Below are 18,122 nucleotides of genomic sequence, written 5' to 3'. Positions count from 1 at the left end.
TGGTAGTTTATGCTGGTAACAGGTATCACCAGCGAGCTTCAGTCCATACCGCACCAGGAGTATGGAGTTGAGAGTGTGCAGTGACATTCTATTTCTTAACTTTGACTTGACCACAATCATTTGGCTGAACAGCCGTTCAACCTCCACATTTGAGTGTGGCAAGGAGAGGGCAGCGAGTGCAGCTTTGCACAGTTCTTCAAATGGATTTGACCCGGAAGAGTCCGTGTAGCCATTCACTTCACTCCAAAGCTCAGATGGATGTTTCTCCATTGGGAAACAATTTTATCAATTGTTTGGTGCTTATACCCCAGTAGCTCAGCTACTTTGATAATTTCAGTGGTGCCTTTATTGTGCTTTAGTGTTTCCTTAACACTGAACAAGGCCTTGTTTCTCAAGGCTTCTAGGTTGTCTGGGAGCCTTGCTTGCAGCTCCTTGCTTAAAGCAACAACGTAGTTGATGCACTGGCTCCGAATTACCTTTTCGTCCTCTGGCGCAAGACTGAGTTGGTACACCGTGCTCTCGAAAAAGTACCCAAGGTATGGTGATGGACTGCGATGTCCATCACTGGCAACCTTCAGGACATACATTTTTGCCATTGACTACTCTGCGGCAAATTGATGTTAAGAGGTGTACCAGATTGTCCAAAAGCTTGACAGGATCTGTTTGCTCTCCCTCAAATGACTTCACTGCAACTTGTACGTCAGACAGGATTGATTTCAAGAATGTCAGGTAGACATAGTTGGTCTTGTCCATGTACATGGCGTGGAGCACATCCGCCATGTCTCAATGCTCACTGTCCTTTGTCAACTCAAAGTGGAGCTTCAGTTCATCCCACTGGCTCAATATACGAGTTGCCGCAGGTTTAATCGATAGCCAACATGTGGCACACACTTTGGTGATCCGCAGGAGTTTCTGGCCACAATTAATGGTGGCATACACGGCTTTGTACACCTCGCACCGTTTTGGGGAAATCGAAAACCAGTTGTAGGTTTTCCTGATTAAGTACTTAATGCTCCTAGGGATGGTTTCTTTGGATGCTGCACTGACAGCCAATTGTAAAGAATGGCACACAGCGGATGAGTACCAAATTGGACAATGCACATTCTTCCTTTAAAATCTTGTGCACCCCGTTGTGCACCCCAGTCATCACGGATGCATTATCAGTGCCAACACCCTGAAGATTCTCTTTTTAAGGTTACACTTTTCAAGAAACTCAACTACCGCCTTTGCTATTGATCTGGCATTGCCCCGCTCCAATTCAACCAGCCCGAGAAATGTGGACACAACGGATATTTTTTTTAGCACTGAAATACCGAATCACCACACCAAGGTATTTCGAGACACTGCCATCAATGGACTCATCCAAAAGGAGACTGAACTTCTCATCCCCCACATCTGATGTTACCCTTTTGAGAAAATAAGGAGCCAGTACTCCCCTAATGATTTCTATGCACTTGGTGCGGTGCATTTGGAAGTTTGTTGCTGCCCCAGAATCTGAAAAGGCAGCTTTGCTAGCCGTACCTAAATGGCTGCATGCTAGCAGCGAACAATGCTCAGCAATGGCCATTGCCATATTAGCTTATGCAGTTATCCACTTTCTTAACCAACGGTGGTAATGTAGACTGCGTTGCGGGGTTGTACGGTTTTGATTTATTTATTTTCTTTTGCTGTAGCATACAGCATGTTTTTTGATGTCATACACTTTTGCAAGCATATCTGATTTGTATGCACAGTATGCCCGTCAATCATCCCCAATTACTGGCTTCAGCCACAATTTAAATTCAGGTACAGACTCCCACTCTTTTCAGAACTTCTGACTGTACAATTTTGATTGAGACATGTTAATTGATGTTGTAAGTTCCGTTCAAGATCAAACATTCGTGACCAACTATATTCATTGGGTTTGTCTCGTTGAACGCATACTACTGCTGCTGGAGTCAGCTAACAATGATTTGCAATTTGCTGAAATTGGTGCTGGGGTGCTGCCGCTTGTGCACGAGCTGAGCGCCTGCTGCTGACATCACTCATAATGCACTTTTGCAGCCAGGCACGTGTGTTGTGACTGAGTGTGTGACAGAGAAAATATTTTTTGTGTGTCATTTAGAGGGAAAATGCGCACATTTTAGCGTTTGAGTCACTTTTCAAAAGTTGCTAAAAGTTCCAAATACATTTTTGAAAGTAGCTAAATTTGTTGCTAGGTGCTGTTAGGAAAAGAAGTTGCCAGGGTAGTCTGAAAAGTTGCTAAATCTAGCAACAAAATTGCTAAATTGGCATCACTGCTGGGAACAATCCAGGGTCTGTAGTGACACGTCGCGTGCCCGAGCGTCGCAAAATAAATGTAGAAATCCATGTTATTCAACTATTGCAACAACGAGCGTCTGCCTTGCCAAGGGCTAAAATAGTACTCCTTTCTTTTTCTGACGCAGATCGCACTGAAAGTCCTGCCTCTCCCATCTCCTCATTGGTTTATAGAAGCAGGTACCATGTACCATCTCCTCATTGGTTATGCCCACGTAGGTGAAAGGCGAAATGTTTTGCCTGTAGTCGTGGTAATACTATGAAAGTTTAGATGCTGATCACCATATAAGTTCAACGATGAAAAAGCCTGGAAGGAGGAGAGATGACTAGAAACGATTCGGTTGTCCGTTTTATGTGTGAATTATGCTGGACCAGCATAGACCAGCATGGACCAGCATAGTCACCAGCGTACCAGCATAAACTGGTCACCTGCATACCAGCATCACCAGCATGACCAGCTAGTCAGCAATTCTAACCAGCTAGACCATGCTGGTCAGCCAGAATATCCAGCTAACCATGCTGGTCAGAACAGCTAGACCAAGCTGTCACTTCACCAATTTGGACTATTTTGTGTATGTCCATTACATGAAATCCAAATAAAAATCGATTTAAATTACAGGTTGTAATGCAACAAAAGAGGAAAAAGGCCAAGGGGGATGAATACTTTTGCAAGGCACTGTATATGCTGGTCTTGGCCAGAGCCATATATAGAGAGAGTTGGGCCAACATGGTTTCTGTCAGAACGTTCCCGAAAGCACCACTTTCTCCTCCATAGCCTTTTCTAAGTGATAACTGATGCTTCCGTGCTGTGCTCTAAGTTGACTTTTATTTCTGATAGTTTTCAAAACCTATGAAGATGTCCCGTGAAAGCAGAAATGACATTTGTTGACACCACAACACAGCACAGACTTGGAAACACATTATCCCGAATACTAAAACATAAAAATGTCTGTTAAATTCGCTGCTCTGTTTTGCTTGTTTACAGTGGGTCATTTCATAGTGAATTGTCAGAGGCGCTCTCAAATTGTTACATCATCAACATTTCAAGAATAAAGGCACTAACATAGCAGCCGTTCTATAACCTGGCCGAACTCTCCATGCATATGGCTCTGGTCTATGCTGTTTTTTTTCAGGAGTGTTGTCCTTGGTTATATTTTTATATATAGGCCTATTGCACATGATGGTAATGAGGATGATGATGATGAGTGTAATAGGAATTTCCAGGTGAACAAAAGAGAAGAGAAATCACAGATAAAGTCAATCCTAAATCAATACAGTTTAATACAAGTTGCAATAGGGAGACAACAACCAGCATACAAGCAGAGAGAATGTCTATATGGCCTCTTGGAGACACATCCGTTATATTCTAATCAGACAGCACTAAATGTTCTGTAAACACCAGCCCGAGAGGCGTGTAGGAAGTCAAACAAAAAGCAGTAACTTTATCAGCTGCTACATAATCACACAGTGTATCCCAGACTACAATAATAATCAGTCTGTCCTCGGTCCTTGTACCTCCAGTCTGGTATCAATCACTTTCAAGAGATATGAGTTTCATCCATAACATACAGCATCTAGTCTAGTGACCATTACAAACAGAACACTGGGAATCATGGGAATTACATAGTGGGAAAATATAGAAATATGCTAAACATTGTGTTAATCACTCTTGACATCAATGATGATGACTAGTGCTACGCACAACTAAGTATTCCGTTTTTATTCACTCCTTCACACAAGATGGCGTACTAGCCTGAGCCCTTCAGTGAAGTGAAAGACTGGCCACCATGCCTGTGTTGTGCCATGTCCCAGTCACAAGGTTTATTGTAGTTTATTGTAGTCTGTCCAGAGTAAAAAAACATTGAAACACCAAGTCAACATTGTTCACACTTTTATCACGAGTCATCAGATTGTGGTTTCTAGATAATCTTCTTTCAGGTCAACTGGTTAGTCTCACAAAATTATACAGATTTCCATGGTACCAAGTTACAATCAATAGCATACATCCCTCTGCCTGTTCTCATTTGTCAGTGTGTACGTGAGTATCCGACCGTATGTGATCCGCCCAAGTGTACGTGTGTGTGCCTGTGTAAGTGTGTGTGTCTGTGTATGTGTGTCTGCGCGTGCGCGCGTGCGTGCATGCACCTGTGCACATTTGTCCCAGAGACCGTATATGATCCTGTGTGTGCATGCATGCCTGTGTGTGACCTCTCACTGTGCCCCTCTGGGCTCTGGGGCATGTGTTAATGTGTGACAGTCCCAGCCCCCAGCAGCAGACCACCAGACCAGAGTCATGACAGCCTGGAGAACAGCTGCTGTTCTCCCAGGAATCCAGATCCACACCCACACTGGCTAGGATAACAACAACAATCTAAGGTAGGTAAGGAATAGTGTGTATGAGTTTGTTTGTGTGTGTGTGTGTGTGTGTGTGTGTGTGCGCGCGTGCGCGCATTGATGCCTCATATAGTTCAAGTAGGATCCTACTCTGCCAGCTTATATCCATTTGTTAAAGAAAGCTTGTTGTCATTGTGTTTTGATACATTGCTATGTCATTAACACGGGACCCTACACAGATATGGTTATGCATGCAGACAATACCCAATTTGGACTCATTTTCTCATTCACTTTCTCACTCACTCTATTCTCTTTGCTGGGCTGAGAAGCATAGGCTGCATTCCACCAGTCATGTGGTCCGGCTGATCTAAGTCACAAAGCTGGGAGAGAGAGGTTCCCATGCCAATAAACCCCTTAAACTGAAATTGACTTGAGAGAGAGAGAGTTAGAGATTGTGTGGGGGGGAAGGGGGGGGGGGGGGCTTAAAGTGGGTAATAAATGAAAGAATACAGGGAAATACAGGGAATCTGATTCCAGAGGCATTGCAGTGTAGTTGGAAGGGAAGAGGGTCACACTGTAATACTGTAACTGTATTACGTTGAATGCGGGTGGGTAGGAAGCTCTTGATCATGTAATAGACTCTACATTAAATAGTCTCTGGTGAGTTCTCCTATTAGTCATGTGTCTTCCTTTACGTTCAGCACCTCACTGTCACTGCTAAACTTTATGATTCTCTGAAATTGTTTGCATCTTTAAGAACCATACCTAGAGTTCGGAAGGAACTAGATCAAGAGAAAACACGAGGGGAGTACTCAGCCAAGCGAAAGCGATGGTTCTTGCTTAAAATATTTTGTTATTCTCTGTCATTAAACCTGCATACACGGATACACACACACACACACACACACACACACACACACACACACACACACACACACACACACACACACACACACACACACACACACACACACACACATAGATCACATGGTTATACACAGCTACATACACTCATTCGCATAACATTGTAGACATGCACTTTTCTTTACAACACGTGCACAGAAACATATAGAGTCAAACTGTTTCAAAGTTGGCAAGATGTCGCAACTCACTGACAGCAGGGAGGAAGTGAGAGTAAGAGAGTGTGTGCCTGAGAGTGAAAGAGAGAGAGCGAGAGAGAAGGGGGAGAGAATTAGAATGAGAGAGAGAAGGGGGAGAGAGATAGAATGAGGGAGAGGGGGAGAGAGAACTACGGTAGGGATAAGGAGACAACTTGAAATCAACCTCGCCGACAGCATTTGTGAAAAACATTTGTCTCCCTCTCTAACAAGCAAACGAGAGAGACAAAGCGGCAGAAGGAGAGAGGGAGGATGGGAGAGGGAGAGAAATAACAAAGATATAGCTGCTCTCTCAGTCTCTTCTCTATTTTCATTATTTCTCTTTCACAGATTTTGTAGCTGCTGAAAGGAAAGCGATAATTTGGCTGTGTATGGTGCGTTGAAGACAGTGCCTCTTGAGGTGCAGTATGTCTATCTTATAACCGTGGTACAGTTTAACCTGTGAAGAGTGTAGCCTGAGAAAAGAGAAAAGTTCACATTTGAAAGACAAGTGCAGTTGCCTTTCGCTACACCTAAGTTCAGTATACTTGGATAGTAAAGGAAAGTACAATGACAGTAAAACAGTCTACTCAGTCTACGACTTAAACTATTGTTTAAACTTGTGTTGAAAGTGCTGAATCTGAAATCCTTGGCAGCGCAGTTGAATTATTCTGTTGGTTTCTCCAAGATGCTGAAATAACACAGCAGAGCAATGTAATCCGTTCTAAAAAGGAGTAGTGATGTGATTTCTGGTTGCTTTCGAAACATAGGACACATAGGACACTGACTTCTCCGAAGTTATACTTTGGCATTTGATGCCATTGCTAGATAAAGTTATAGTCTCAGAGGGGGGCTCTCGAAGGGAGCTTCAGCTTCAGCCCTTTGACATTTTTTCTCCAGTAGAGTCACGGTATAATTCATCTCTTGTGAACAGATTCTGCGCACGCGACAACATTACACAATATTTTAGTTCTGCTATACCTGAGATTACAGTTTAAGCTATGCCTCAGGAAAACAGTATCTACTGAGGGAATATTTGGTCAAATTTTTCTCAATTTCAATGTCTTGGTTTGTTTTGCATGCCACTGGAATGTGCTGCTTGTGCTTCTTGCAAGCTGTAGTGTTAGTACTCACTTCATAATACTGTGTATACATCACACACATACTGTATCTGACAGTCTACGATACATGAGAACTAGGAAGTGGTGTCATAATCATGCCAACGCATCTCTCTGCTTGAGCAAAAAAGCTGTAGCCTGGACCCAGATATTTTTGTGCTGTCTCCTCTAGTCATTGTAGGAGTTGACAAGAGAGCATAAACAGATCTGAGACCAGGCTAATGGAACTGTGTTGCTGCATTGTATATCACACTGGCAGTCATCACACTGGCCATTCACTACACTCTTACTCACTTCGTCTGAATTATGGTTGGGGATTTTGATTAAACTGTATCACAGTGTTTTTGCTCGTTCAGGGTCTCGTCATCATGGATGAGATGGAGGACAAGACTTCTGTGCCTTCAGACGAGAGCGATGTTGAAGTTGACCTAAGACGATCATCCAAGATCCAGACAGAAAACAGAAGAACATCTAGATGGAGGAATGGTGCGTGGTAACAAAGTTATCAAACTGTACTATGGGTAAAAGTCTTATCATGCGGCATATCCTGTTTGTCAAAATCGTTTTTGTTTCTCTTCCTTGTTCTTTGTTTTGCCTCTTGGCAAGTTTTTCGGGATAACCTAACACTTTTCACAATGTCCCGCTTTTATCCAGGGTCTTTTTCCTCTCTACCTTTTTGATTCTCTCTCTATGTTTTGACTCTCTCAATCACTCTCTTTTGTTATCACTGTTACAATCTCTGTCAGAATGTGTTACTGTCAACCTTAACACACTCTCCCCTCTCTTCATCGATCTATCTATCTATCGATCTATCGATCTATCTATCTATCACCCCCCCCCCCCCCCTCTCTCTCTCTCTCTCTCTCTCTCTCTCTCTCTCTCTCTCCTCCAGGTCAGTGTGTGCTGGCAGTACCCACCTCCTCCCTGCTGAACCCCAGGTTTGATCTGTCATTCTGCAGGTCTCTGCTGGAGAGGGAAGGCTTCCAGGTCAGTGCACACACACACACACACACACACACACACACACACACACACACACACACACACACACACACACACACACACACACACACACACACACACACACACCACACACACACACACACACACAGACACACACACACACAAACTCTTGCATTCTCTCTCCATCTCTCTCTCTGGGCGCCCACTGGCACTCTTTATTCTCATCCGTTGGGCCTCGCTATGTCAAGCAGCCTGTCCATTTGTGTGGGGGAGGTTAAACTAGAATAGCTCGCTATCTCACTTCCTCTCTCAGACTGTCTTATGTCTCATCAAAATATAGGCCTACTGTTATGTCATCAATTTAAAAAGCTTTCATGAAGAAAAACATGACCCGTGCTAATGCCACAATCCTGAATTTATGAGACAGCAAATTGTACCCCAAACACTTATATTTTGCTAAGCTGAGGAATAGGCCTGGAGAAATGCAAGGGCTCATATTCATAGATAAAGCTTTGCATGCAACGACTGCCATTCCATGAGATCAACATGATAGTTAAAGATATTTTGAAGCTATAGGTCTTAAATGACAACAAAACATAAACCATGAGTGAGGACGGGATTCAACCCGATCGTTCCTTTTCAGCTATGCACCTTTTATTTGATTTATTTTACCAGGTAATTTGACTGAAAACACATTCTCATTTCCAGCAATGACCTGGGGAAGAGCTAAAGGGGATGAATGAGCCAATTTAAAGCTGGGGATGATTAGGTGGCCATTAGGTGGGATTTTTAATGACCATAGAGTGTTAGGACACCCGTTTAGCATTCCATCCAAATGACTGCACCTTACACAGGACAATGTCCCCAATCACTGCCCTGGGGTATATTATTCAGACTAGAGGAAAGAGTGCCTCCTACTGCACTTCCAACACAATTTCCAGCAGCATCTGGTCTTCCATCTAGGACCAACCCTGCTTAGCTTCAGAGCCAAGCTAGCAGTGGGATGCAGGGTGGTATACTGCTGGCACTGGCAAAGGCAATGTTTCCGTATTCACATCCCGGCCTATCCTTACACAGTGGCTTGCGAAAGTATTCATCCCCCTTTGGCATTTTTCCTATTTTGTTGCTAACAGCATCAGTGGTGTATAGGTGAGGACGGAGTCAACCGCAGGAAACAGAACTGAGTCAAAAATAACGTACTTTACTCTGGAAAAATAAACAGTACAATAAATCCATGTGGGGATAACAATCCCTAACACACAAGACTAACACAAACAGGAACAATCACGCACAAAACATAATGAGAACCAGAGGGGTAAATAGGAAAATAATAATAATGTAATGGGAACCAGGTGTGTACAATCAAGACATAACAAATGGAAAAATAAATGTGGATCGGTGGCAGCTAGAAAGCCGGTGACGATGACCGCCGAACGCCGCCCGAACAATTAGAGGCACCAGCTTCGGCGGAAGTCGTGACAGTTGCCTTACAACCTGGAATTAAAATAGATGTTTTGGGGGTTTGTATCATTTGATTTACACAACATGCCAACCACTTTGAAGATACAAAATATTTTTTCTTGTGAAACAAACAAGAAATACGACAAAAAAAAAACAGAAAACTTGAGCGTGCAAAACTATTCACCCCCTAAAGTCAATACTTTGTAGAGCCTCCTTTTGCAGCAATTACAGATGCAAGTCTCTTGGGGTATGTCTCTATAAACTTGGCACATCTAGCCACTGGGACTTTTGCCCATTCTTCAAGGCAAAACTGCTCCAGCTCCTTCAAGTTGAATGGGTTCCGCTGGTGTACAGCAATCTTTAAGCCATATCACAGATTCTCAGTTGGATTGAGATCTGGGCTTTGACTAGATCATTCCAAGACATTTAAATGTTTCCCCTTAAACCACTCAAGTGTTTCTTTAGCAGTATGCTTAGGGTCATTGTCCTGCTGGATGGTGAACCTCCATCCCAGTCTCATATCTCTGGAAGTCTGAAACAGGTTTCCCTCAAGAATTTCCATATATTTAGAGCCATCCATCATTCCTTCTATTCTGACCAGTTTCCCAGTCCCTGATGATGAAAAACATCCCCACAGCATGATGCTGCCACCACCATGCTTCACTGTGAGGATGGTGTTCTCGGGGTGATGAGAGGTGTTAGGTTTGTGCCAGACATAGCGTTTTCCGTAATGGCCAAAAAGCTATATTTTTGTCTCATCTGACCAGAGTACCTTCTTCCATATGTTTGGGGAGTCTCCCATATGCCTTTTGGCAAGCAGCAAACGTGTATGCTTATTTTTTCTTTAAGCAATGGCTTTTTCTGGCCACTCTTCCATAAAACCCAGCTGTGTGGAGTGTACGGCTTAAAGTGGTCCTATGGACAGATACTCCAATCTCTGCTGTGGAGCTTTGCAGCTCCTTCAGGGTTATCTTTGGTCTCTTTGTTGCCTCTCTGATTAATGCCCTCTTTGCCTGGTCCGTGAGTTTTGGTGGGCGGCCCTCACTTGGCAGGTTTGTTGTGGTGCCATATTCTTAAATTTTTTAAATAATGGATTTAATGGTGGGATGTGGGATGTTCAAAGTTTCAGATATTTTTTTATAATCCAACCCTGATCTGTACTTCTCCACAACTTTGTCCCTGACCTGTTTGAAGAGCTCCTTGGTCTTCATGGTGCCGCTTGCTTGGTGGTGCCCCTTGCTTAGTGGTGTTGCAGACTCTGGGGCCTTTCAGAACAGGGGACACTTAGATTGTACACAGGTGGACTTTATTTAACAAATTATGTGACTTCTGAAGGTAATTGGTTGCACCAGATCTTATTTAGGGGCATCATAGCAAAGGGGGTGAATAGATATGCACGCACCACTTTTCCGTTTAAAAAAAATAATAATTTGAAACCTGCCATTTTTTTCATTTCACTTCCCCAATTTGGACTATTTTGTGTATGCCCATTACATGAAATCAAAATCCATTTAAATTACAGGTTGTAATGCAACACATAGGAAAAATGCAAAGAGGGATGAATACTTTTCAAGGCACTGTATTTTGGGTTATGATAGGGTACGACCAGTGTACTAAGCTCATGAGGTATTTCTAAGTCATGTTCTTTAAAAATCAGTATATTTCATTCATTGGAATTACAACTGAACAGCAGTTAATGTTGAAAATGTTACCTCAAAAGTCTAAGTTGATGTCTAAAACATCACATCCAGGGTGTGTTATGTTTGTGTCAAAAAGCCCTGTACCAAAACTTGGAACAGAAATTCTGAGAAGAACACAGCTGCAGAGTTGATATGACCACTGGGTTATGTGGCAATACCCCCTTATCTAGAATGGCTGTAGTGATGCATTTGGAGTGGAGTGGCTATGTTGCCAAATTCTCTGGACACCTCTTCCCGATAGCTAAACAACCAACGCTCAATGATGAATGGAGAAGGGAAGGTGTCAGCAGGGGTGGGACTGGGGCGGAACAAGGCGATTACCTTCGGTCGTGTAGCATCAGAGCTTTTGGACAGCTCATTCACACAGACCTTAATGAGGGAAGTGAGAAATAACATTCTTAAACTCTTTGATTTCCTTATTTCGTTTCTTCTTTTATTTAGAGTCAGTTTTTTGTTCTATCGATTAAACAGCTTCAGTAAAGGTTGAGGTTTATTTTTTTATGGCTAATATTTACTCTGAGATGGTGAATGTGCCACGTCTGTACATGATCCACCTTTGACATGATGCCTACCAGCCACACCTTCCCTATGTAAATCCGATAAAAGGACAGGACCCACTTCAGCCCAGCATACCTACCTGCCTACCAGCCCAACTAGAACCATGTTTGTGTTCTTCTGTGTTGTCTCTCTCCTCAGTCTTGCTTTGGATGCTGAACACGACACTCCTGACCAGGAGTGACTTTACGGACGCTGCTATAAGTATGTTGCCACAGGACTGGACTGGGCAGACGCTGTGTCCTACTGTGGGACTCAGGGAGCGAACTTGGCCTCTGTGCACAGTGAGGCTGAACACCAGTTAATCAAAACCCTAATCAAGACGTTCGACCCTTTAGAGTTCTACACCTGGATCGGGTTGTCTGACGTTGTTAAGGAGGGGAGGTGGATGTGGACTGACGGGTCCAAGGTGGACTTTACCGACTGGTTTAAATCAGACCCTGATGGTGGAAAGGCTCAAAACTGTGTAAATACAAACTATCAAACGCTGTGGATTGATAATGAATGCAGCGAGGGTTATGCCTTTGTCTGCGCTGAGCGTCTCTGCTAGTCAGTCATCCGTCAAGATGGAGGTGCTGTCCCTGGCTGTCCTAGGAGAGAAGAAACCTTTCCCCCCCCAATATTAAATGAACACCTTAACACCTTACAACAATGCTTAAATCATTGTTTATGGATTGTACATATAACTACAAAAGGTTTGTGTGCTTACATCAGCTGTCTTTTAATTCTGTCAAGAAGCTCTGTGGCACACAAAATTTGACACAGGAATCACGATAGAAACACATTGTTACGTGGCAATACCCACACACAATGGGTATGTAGTGCTGCTGCCTTTGGAGCACAGCTTATTTACACAGACACAGTGAGTGGTTTTTATGTTAGAGATCATACTCACACATGCATACACTTCCACATCCACCCACTGTCACGGATCCCCCCCCCCCAGTACTGCTGCTCATTCTATTCACCAGTTCAGGAAGTCTACTGACGGGATTCATTATCATCAACCCCGGACTGTCTTGTCTGACTACACACACCTGGTTCCCATTTCACCTGATTACTATGTTATATATGTGCCCTCTGTTCCCTCTGTCTGTTATTGTTCCCATGTCCGTTGGCCGTGTGAGTACCTACACGTTGGTGCAGCGGTTATACTGCGTGCTTTATATATTGTGTATTACGGGTATCGTCCCATGTCGTTCAACGAGGTTTACCCCCGCTTTTTTGTTTGGGTACAGCCCAGTGTTTTTGTATACGTGTTTGTTTTGGGTGTATTAAAAACCCTTATTGTGTATTCCTGCCACCTGTCTCCAAATCCTTTATACCAGCGTGACACAAACTCACAGACACACACACTTTTACAACCTTTTGACCACCCAGATCAAAGCACTCTTTCCCCCACCCCCCCCCCCCATCTTATCTTTTTCCCCTTATCTTGTTTATGTGGAATGTGTTTTGGTATAGTATGAAAGCCATTGCATGGAAAATTACATTTAGAATACATTATTGCCATGTGTTGATTTCTCCCATGTAGATTCCTGTAGCAGACTTTGAGACACCTCTGGAAATAGCACTGGATGTGCCCTCAGTCAGGAGATACCTGTTCTTTAACTCTTCTCTCTTCCACTTCATCATGGCACCGGTAGGGTCCCTCATAGTATTGGTTCATAACTCAAGGGTCCATTGTATCTGTTATATTTGCATATTTTACATTATTCACACTATAGTGTCCAGTATCAGTTAATCTCATACGCTATCAGGAGATCTTTTACTAATGTGTCCGGTATCTATTCAGAGTTAGTGCTTGTTCTTTGTATGTTTAGTTTATACTGTGTATCATTTTTTTTTTTATCTCCCCTCCAGATTCTATATGTGGTGATATGGTGTGCTGTGTTCTCCACTCTTCACCTCTATCTCTCAGTCACTGACTACTGGGTCCTCTGCCTGTCTGTCAGTCTGGCCTCCATCTTCCTCACCACAGCCATCATTGTCATCCTCCACTATAGTAACAAGGAGGTGGGTGTTCCATCTGTTTTTCAGTCTGAGAGAGCTTAGGAACCTTAATGGTTTGCTCACTTATAAATGCAATCCAATCTTTAATCGCAGTGCTATTAGGGAGCTGCGGTAGCAACATAAATGATGCATAGATATTAATAGGAATGCATCTGTGCTTGTGGAAGCAAATAAATAGACTATGTAGCTATGTCACACTCAAGAGGATTGAAGCAAAACATTCACAGACACTTTGAAACCAATATGGTTCGTTATTAAACACCATGATTTCCATGTCTGAATTATATGGAAATATTGGGCTATAGCCTGCAACCAGTTGTAAGACCCTGAAACGTTAGATTTTTAGATGTACCTGTAATGTTTAATGGTCGTCCTACAGATAAACATGAACATTGACGTGCGACTCATCCAGGTGAATGAGAGGCTGAGCCGGCATAAGCTGCTTGTAGGCGTGGCTGACTGGGTGCAGAACTGTACTGGGAGTCTACAGGTAGGCAGCGTGAACCTGCACAGAAAGGCAGCTCAATCCGAGAGGGCAGACATTTTGTGTCAAGCTTTTTTATCACTCTCCCTTTCTGGCAATTGAGGTTACTTCTAAATGCCTGTTTGTTGTGGTATGAATCTGTAACCGGATCCCTCGAACGATCAATTAATGAAGTTATATGTCGATGTATTGATACGATTGTGTGGTTTCATTGTATTAGGAATTTCCAGGGGAACAAAAGAGCAGCCACAGACAAAGTCGGTCAAAAATCTATCTGGTTCATTGTAAGTTGCAACAGGGAGAAACCACCCAGCACAGAAGCAGAGAAAATGTCTAACTGGCCTCTGGGACAGGCCCTTTATATCCTAATCAGACAGCACCAAATGTTCTGACACATACAAAGTCAAAACGATAAAGGCAGCGACTTTGCTAGCTGCTACAGAATCACAGTGGCCACAGAATGCCACCAATACAATAGTGAATAATCAGTGTCCTCGGTCCTTGTACGGGAGGTCTGGCATCAATCACTATCAACAGATATGAGAATAATCCATAACAAGTCTAGTGACCATCAACCTGCACCTTGAGTGTCACATATGGAACCCTGGAAATGATGTATTACAATAACTCCAAATATGCTAAACATTGTGTTGATCCCAACTTCAGTCATTTAAAATGTCCCCATTACATTCTCTGTCTGTCCATCTTACTGTCTTTGTGTATCTTTTTGTCTCTCTCTGTCATTCTTTATCTGTCTGTCTCTCTCTCTCTTACCCTCTCAGCTGTTCATTGTGTACTGGGATACGGCCCACTGCTTGAGGGCACTGACTGAAACTCTAGAGGAGATGTGCTTTGTCAGAGACGAGGCCCAGGTAGGTACATCATGATGTCACCATGTTCAGTCTATGACTCTATTGATTTGTGTCTGCGTTCTCTTTGGCAAGGCTTTTCTGTCCATGCTGTTTCGGGAAGGCAATGGGATATAATATGCATAGCGTAAAACTTTGATTAATAACCCTTCCGTTTATTTGCTTAAATGACTGAACACAACAAGCGCTTATTAGAGACAAGATTCTATTCGAAGCACACAGCTTTTGCTCATTTGCATAGATAATTGTTTAATTCCAGCATTGTAATCAATTTCTTCATTACCTGCACGAATGTGTTAGCATTTGCACACTGTGTCAAGTTTATTTTGTCTTAGTATGCCTCTATCCCCTCCCCTCAAAAAAAATGCTTCCTTAACAGATTTCTCTCCTGACTGTGCATTTTCGTCAGTTATTTCATCACTAGAGGGCGCTCTGACGATTTCTAAGGGTCTGGGCCCGGTTGCATAAGACAACTTAAGTTTTCCTTAAAGTTTCCTTAACTTTAAGTCAGTTGCACAAAACATTTTAAGTGAAAAAGTTAAGAGTACACATGAGGTCCCTTATTAACTTCTTCATTCAGTATGGATGTCAATGTAAACAGCATTTGTGGAGGTGAATGTTTCTCCACCTGCATTGCTTGCTGTTTGGGGTTTTAGGCTGGGTTTCTGTACAGCACTTTGAGATATCAGCTGATCATTTGATTTGATTTGTTGCTTTCGTCTGCTGTGGTTACAAATGGAAAACATCAACCAGCCAATGTTAGCTACTTAACTAAACAATGGAAGATGCACAATGCACAATCCATCTCTACAAAGCTAGCTGGCTAGTTAGCTATAGCTACTCTGTAAGCTAGCTTGACCTACTAGAAAGTAGTATAAACAAGTTAAGAAAACAGTAACTCCGAGAAACTTGGTTTATTATCTTTTGAAACAATTAGGGTATTCTGTCTTGAAGTTCTATTTTTCTATCTCACAAAATGAAAGCGATTTCTTTCATGAGAAGCTTAGTCAGTGAATCAGGTAATCTCCATGGTAATCAGATACTCTTTCTGCCATATGTGCCTTCAAACTACTGTAAAACCCCTTAAGTATGCCCATACCTAAGGAAATATTTGGTGAGATCTAAGCAATGCCCTTAAACAATTCCATTATGTAAGGGAAAATGATTCCTTAATGTAAACCCTTAAGGAAAATGCTTAAGATATTTTATGCAACCGGGCCCTGTACTCCCAAAATTGTTGACTGTTTTTGTGCTTACCAGTTAGCTAGCAGTACTCAGCTGTTAGCAGTCAATGGCTAGCAGTTTCTTACAATTGACATTGTTTTTCGAGTCATTACGGAATTATTTAATGTAATTAATTGAACATTAAACCTCGTAAACAATTAATGGTAACCTAATAAACATTTACACCCAGCGTTTATTTGAAACAGGCGTTTATTTGCTGAAATGTTTGCTGTCTCCCGGCTATTAAAAGGGACAGTCGGCTATTTGAGACTGCATTTACTTGAAGTTTTACAGTAGATTGATATTGACAAATCTCTGTGTACTGTTAAAAGGAATTGTATAAGGTAAATTGAAATTAAACTGGAAATTGACAACAGGAGAATTGAGTATTATAGATTGTGATTTAGGCCTATTGGAGGGTTTTAGATGGTGTATATAGCCCTTCAATTGTCTAGTAAGGCAATCTTGTGATGTGTAATAATGACCACCATTCAGTGGTTCTGTGTAGCAGTAGCAGGCAATGCAATCTAATGGGTTATCCTCACTTTTCACTCCCTCCCTAGAAAATACTTAATAAGAGAATGTCCCACCTTGTCCTGGTGACAGAGGTCATGACCTTTGATCCTGTGGCGGAGGGGTCAACTGTCAATGAAAGTTCTGATGAGGAAAGGCCCCTCTTGATGAACGATGAGGAGACTGGACACAGTACCTCAACCAGCCAGAGGGAGGACACCAAACTCACCGCTAACTACAGTTTGGTACCGGACCAAATATTACCAGCTCAGGTTAGTTAGAGAAACTGCTTTCAATAATACTTGTATTCTTATGTTATAATTTGGACTGCTCACTAAATTATTTTTCTATCGTGCAATATGTTGAACAAATGGTATTCCAGATCAGTGGAGGCTGGTGGAGGGAGAAGTCTGGAGGATGGGCTCCAGCCACCACTGTCTAAGATATAGCCTACCTACAGACTAGAGTGTGTTCATATAGCAGTATTATCAAGGCTCTTTTGTTGTTCATGCTATCCAAACATATCTCTTTTTGCAGGCCAAAGCACTCCAACTTTTATTGACCTACGGTGCGGTGTTTGTCAAGCTGTTAGTGTCTGAAAAGCTGCCAAACTCCACACGCCGCCCCCTACGCTCCAGGAGGAATCACTGCACCACTGCCTCCCTTTGTCTGTGTCAGTATATCAAAACCAAGGTTCTACGATTATAAGACAGGGACACACAGAAGCTTATTCATTACACTTGAAATAATATGTTATTGTAGGACAGGATAATATTTGCACTGATCATGTAACAATCGCGATTTGAAACCCACTTCTGTGTCAAAAAAATTGCATTAAATATATCATCTTTATGAGTTGTGTCCTTTAGTAAACAAGTATATTCCTTTATTTTGATAAGGTACATGCTACAATATATTTTGGGAGTGCATTTAGATAAACAGGGCAAATTATGAAGGGATTTTGCGGAGAGATAAAAAAAAAAAGAGAGCGAGGAGGGCAGGAGAGGACAGATTCAATGATGCAGAGATTAAGTATGAAGCTCAGGGGGTCAACGTGAATCATTGTTCTTGGCCGGATGCACGGCTACACAGGAGGTGCATGTGGCACACAGTTTCATTCATTAATCCATGGTTATTAATCAGCCTTGACACAACTGCTGAGGTGATTGGCTCATAAGTATCCGGTACTTGGCATGATGACACAAACACACACAGGGAGAGACACAACGCTCAGGGGAGGCAGAGAGGTGTAGCGGTACAGAGATGCATGTAGCGACAGTCCAAGTTAAACGATCGCACAGACGCTGGGTCACTATTTGGGAGGCTAAATGACCATCTGTGATCTTGCAGACACAGTCTGGCCTAGTCCCACCACCTCCCTCTCTTCTCTCTGTCTCTGTGTCAGAGGAGGCTGGTGGGAGGAGCCATAGGAGGACGGGCTCAGTGTAATGACTAGAACGGAATAACGGTAACGGTTTCCATATGTGTGTTTG

The 18,122-nt window shown here is 42.7% G+C and overlaps 1 protein-coding gene across 9 annotated transcripts; it reads left to right on the top strand.

The window, feature by feature from the left end:
- Positions 1-4,487: 4,487 nt before the first annotated feature.
- LOC110488415 (transmembrane protein 268) lies at positions 4,488-17,481 on the top strand. 9 transcript variants are annotated; one of them, XM_036971754.1, is made up of 10 exons: positions 4,488-4,674; positions 6,081-6,124; positions 7,204-7,333; positions 7,740-7,834; positions 13,061-13,168; positions 13,390-13,542; positions 13,919-14,029; positions 14,806-14,895; positions 16,680-16,901; positions 17,167-17,481. In XM_036971754.1, the coding sequence occupies exons 2-10, from the start codon at positions 6,122-6,124 to the stop codon at positions 17,335-17,337; spliced, it is 1,083 nt and encodes a 360-aa protein (XP_036827649.1). In that variant the 5' UTR covers positions 4,488-4,674; positions 6,081-6,121; the 3' UTR covers positions 17,338-17,481. The 9 variants fall into 9 exon arrangements, with proteins under 9 accessions (XP_036827649.1, XP_036827656.1, XP_036827651.1 ...); XM_036971761.1 differs by having other exon boundaries at positions 7,187-7,333; XM_036971756.1 differs by having other exon boundaries at positions 6,081-6,150; positions 7,187-7,333.
- Positions 17,482-18,122: the final 641 nt, after the last annotated feature.

This window comes from Oncorhynchus mykiss, chromosome 32 (assembly GCF_013265735.2).
Source record: "Oncorhynchus mykiss isolate Arlee chromosome 32, USDA_OmykA_1.1, whole genome shotgun sequence".
Classification (NCBI taxonomy): Eukaryota; Metazoa; Chordata; class Actinopteri; order Salmoniformes; family Salmonidae; genus Oncorhynchus; species Oncorhynchus mykiss.
Note: the sequence above shows the minus strand (reverse complement) of the source record. Positions and strands in the feature narration are given on the sequence as shown.

Bases quoted from the DNA above. Each gene is read 5' to 3' on its own strand.
- LOC110488415 (XM_036971754.1), top strand. The intron at 7,334-7,739 runs GTGCGTGGTAAC...TCTCTCCTCCAG, and splicing joins AACATCTAGATGGAGGAATG to GTCAGTGTGTGCTGGCAGTA. The intron at 14,896-16,679 runs GTAGGTACATCA...CTCCCTCCCTAG, and splicing joins TTGTCAGAGACGAGGCCCAG to AAAATACTTAATAAGAGAAT.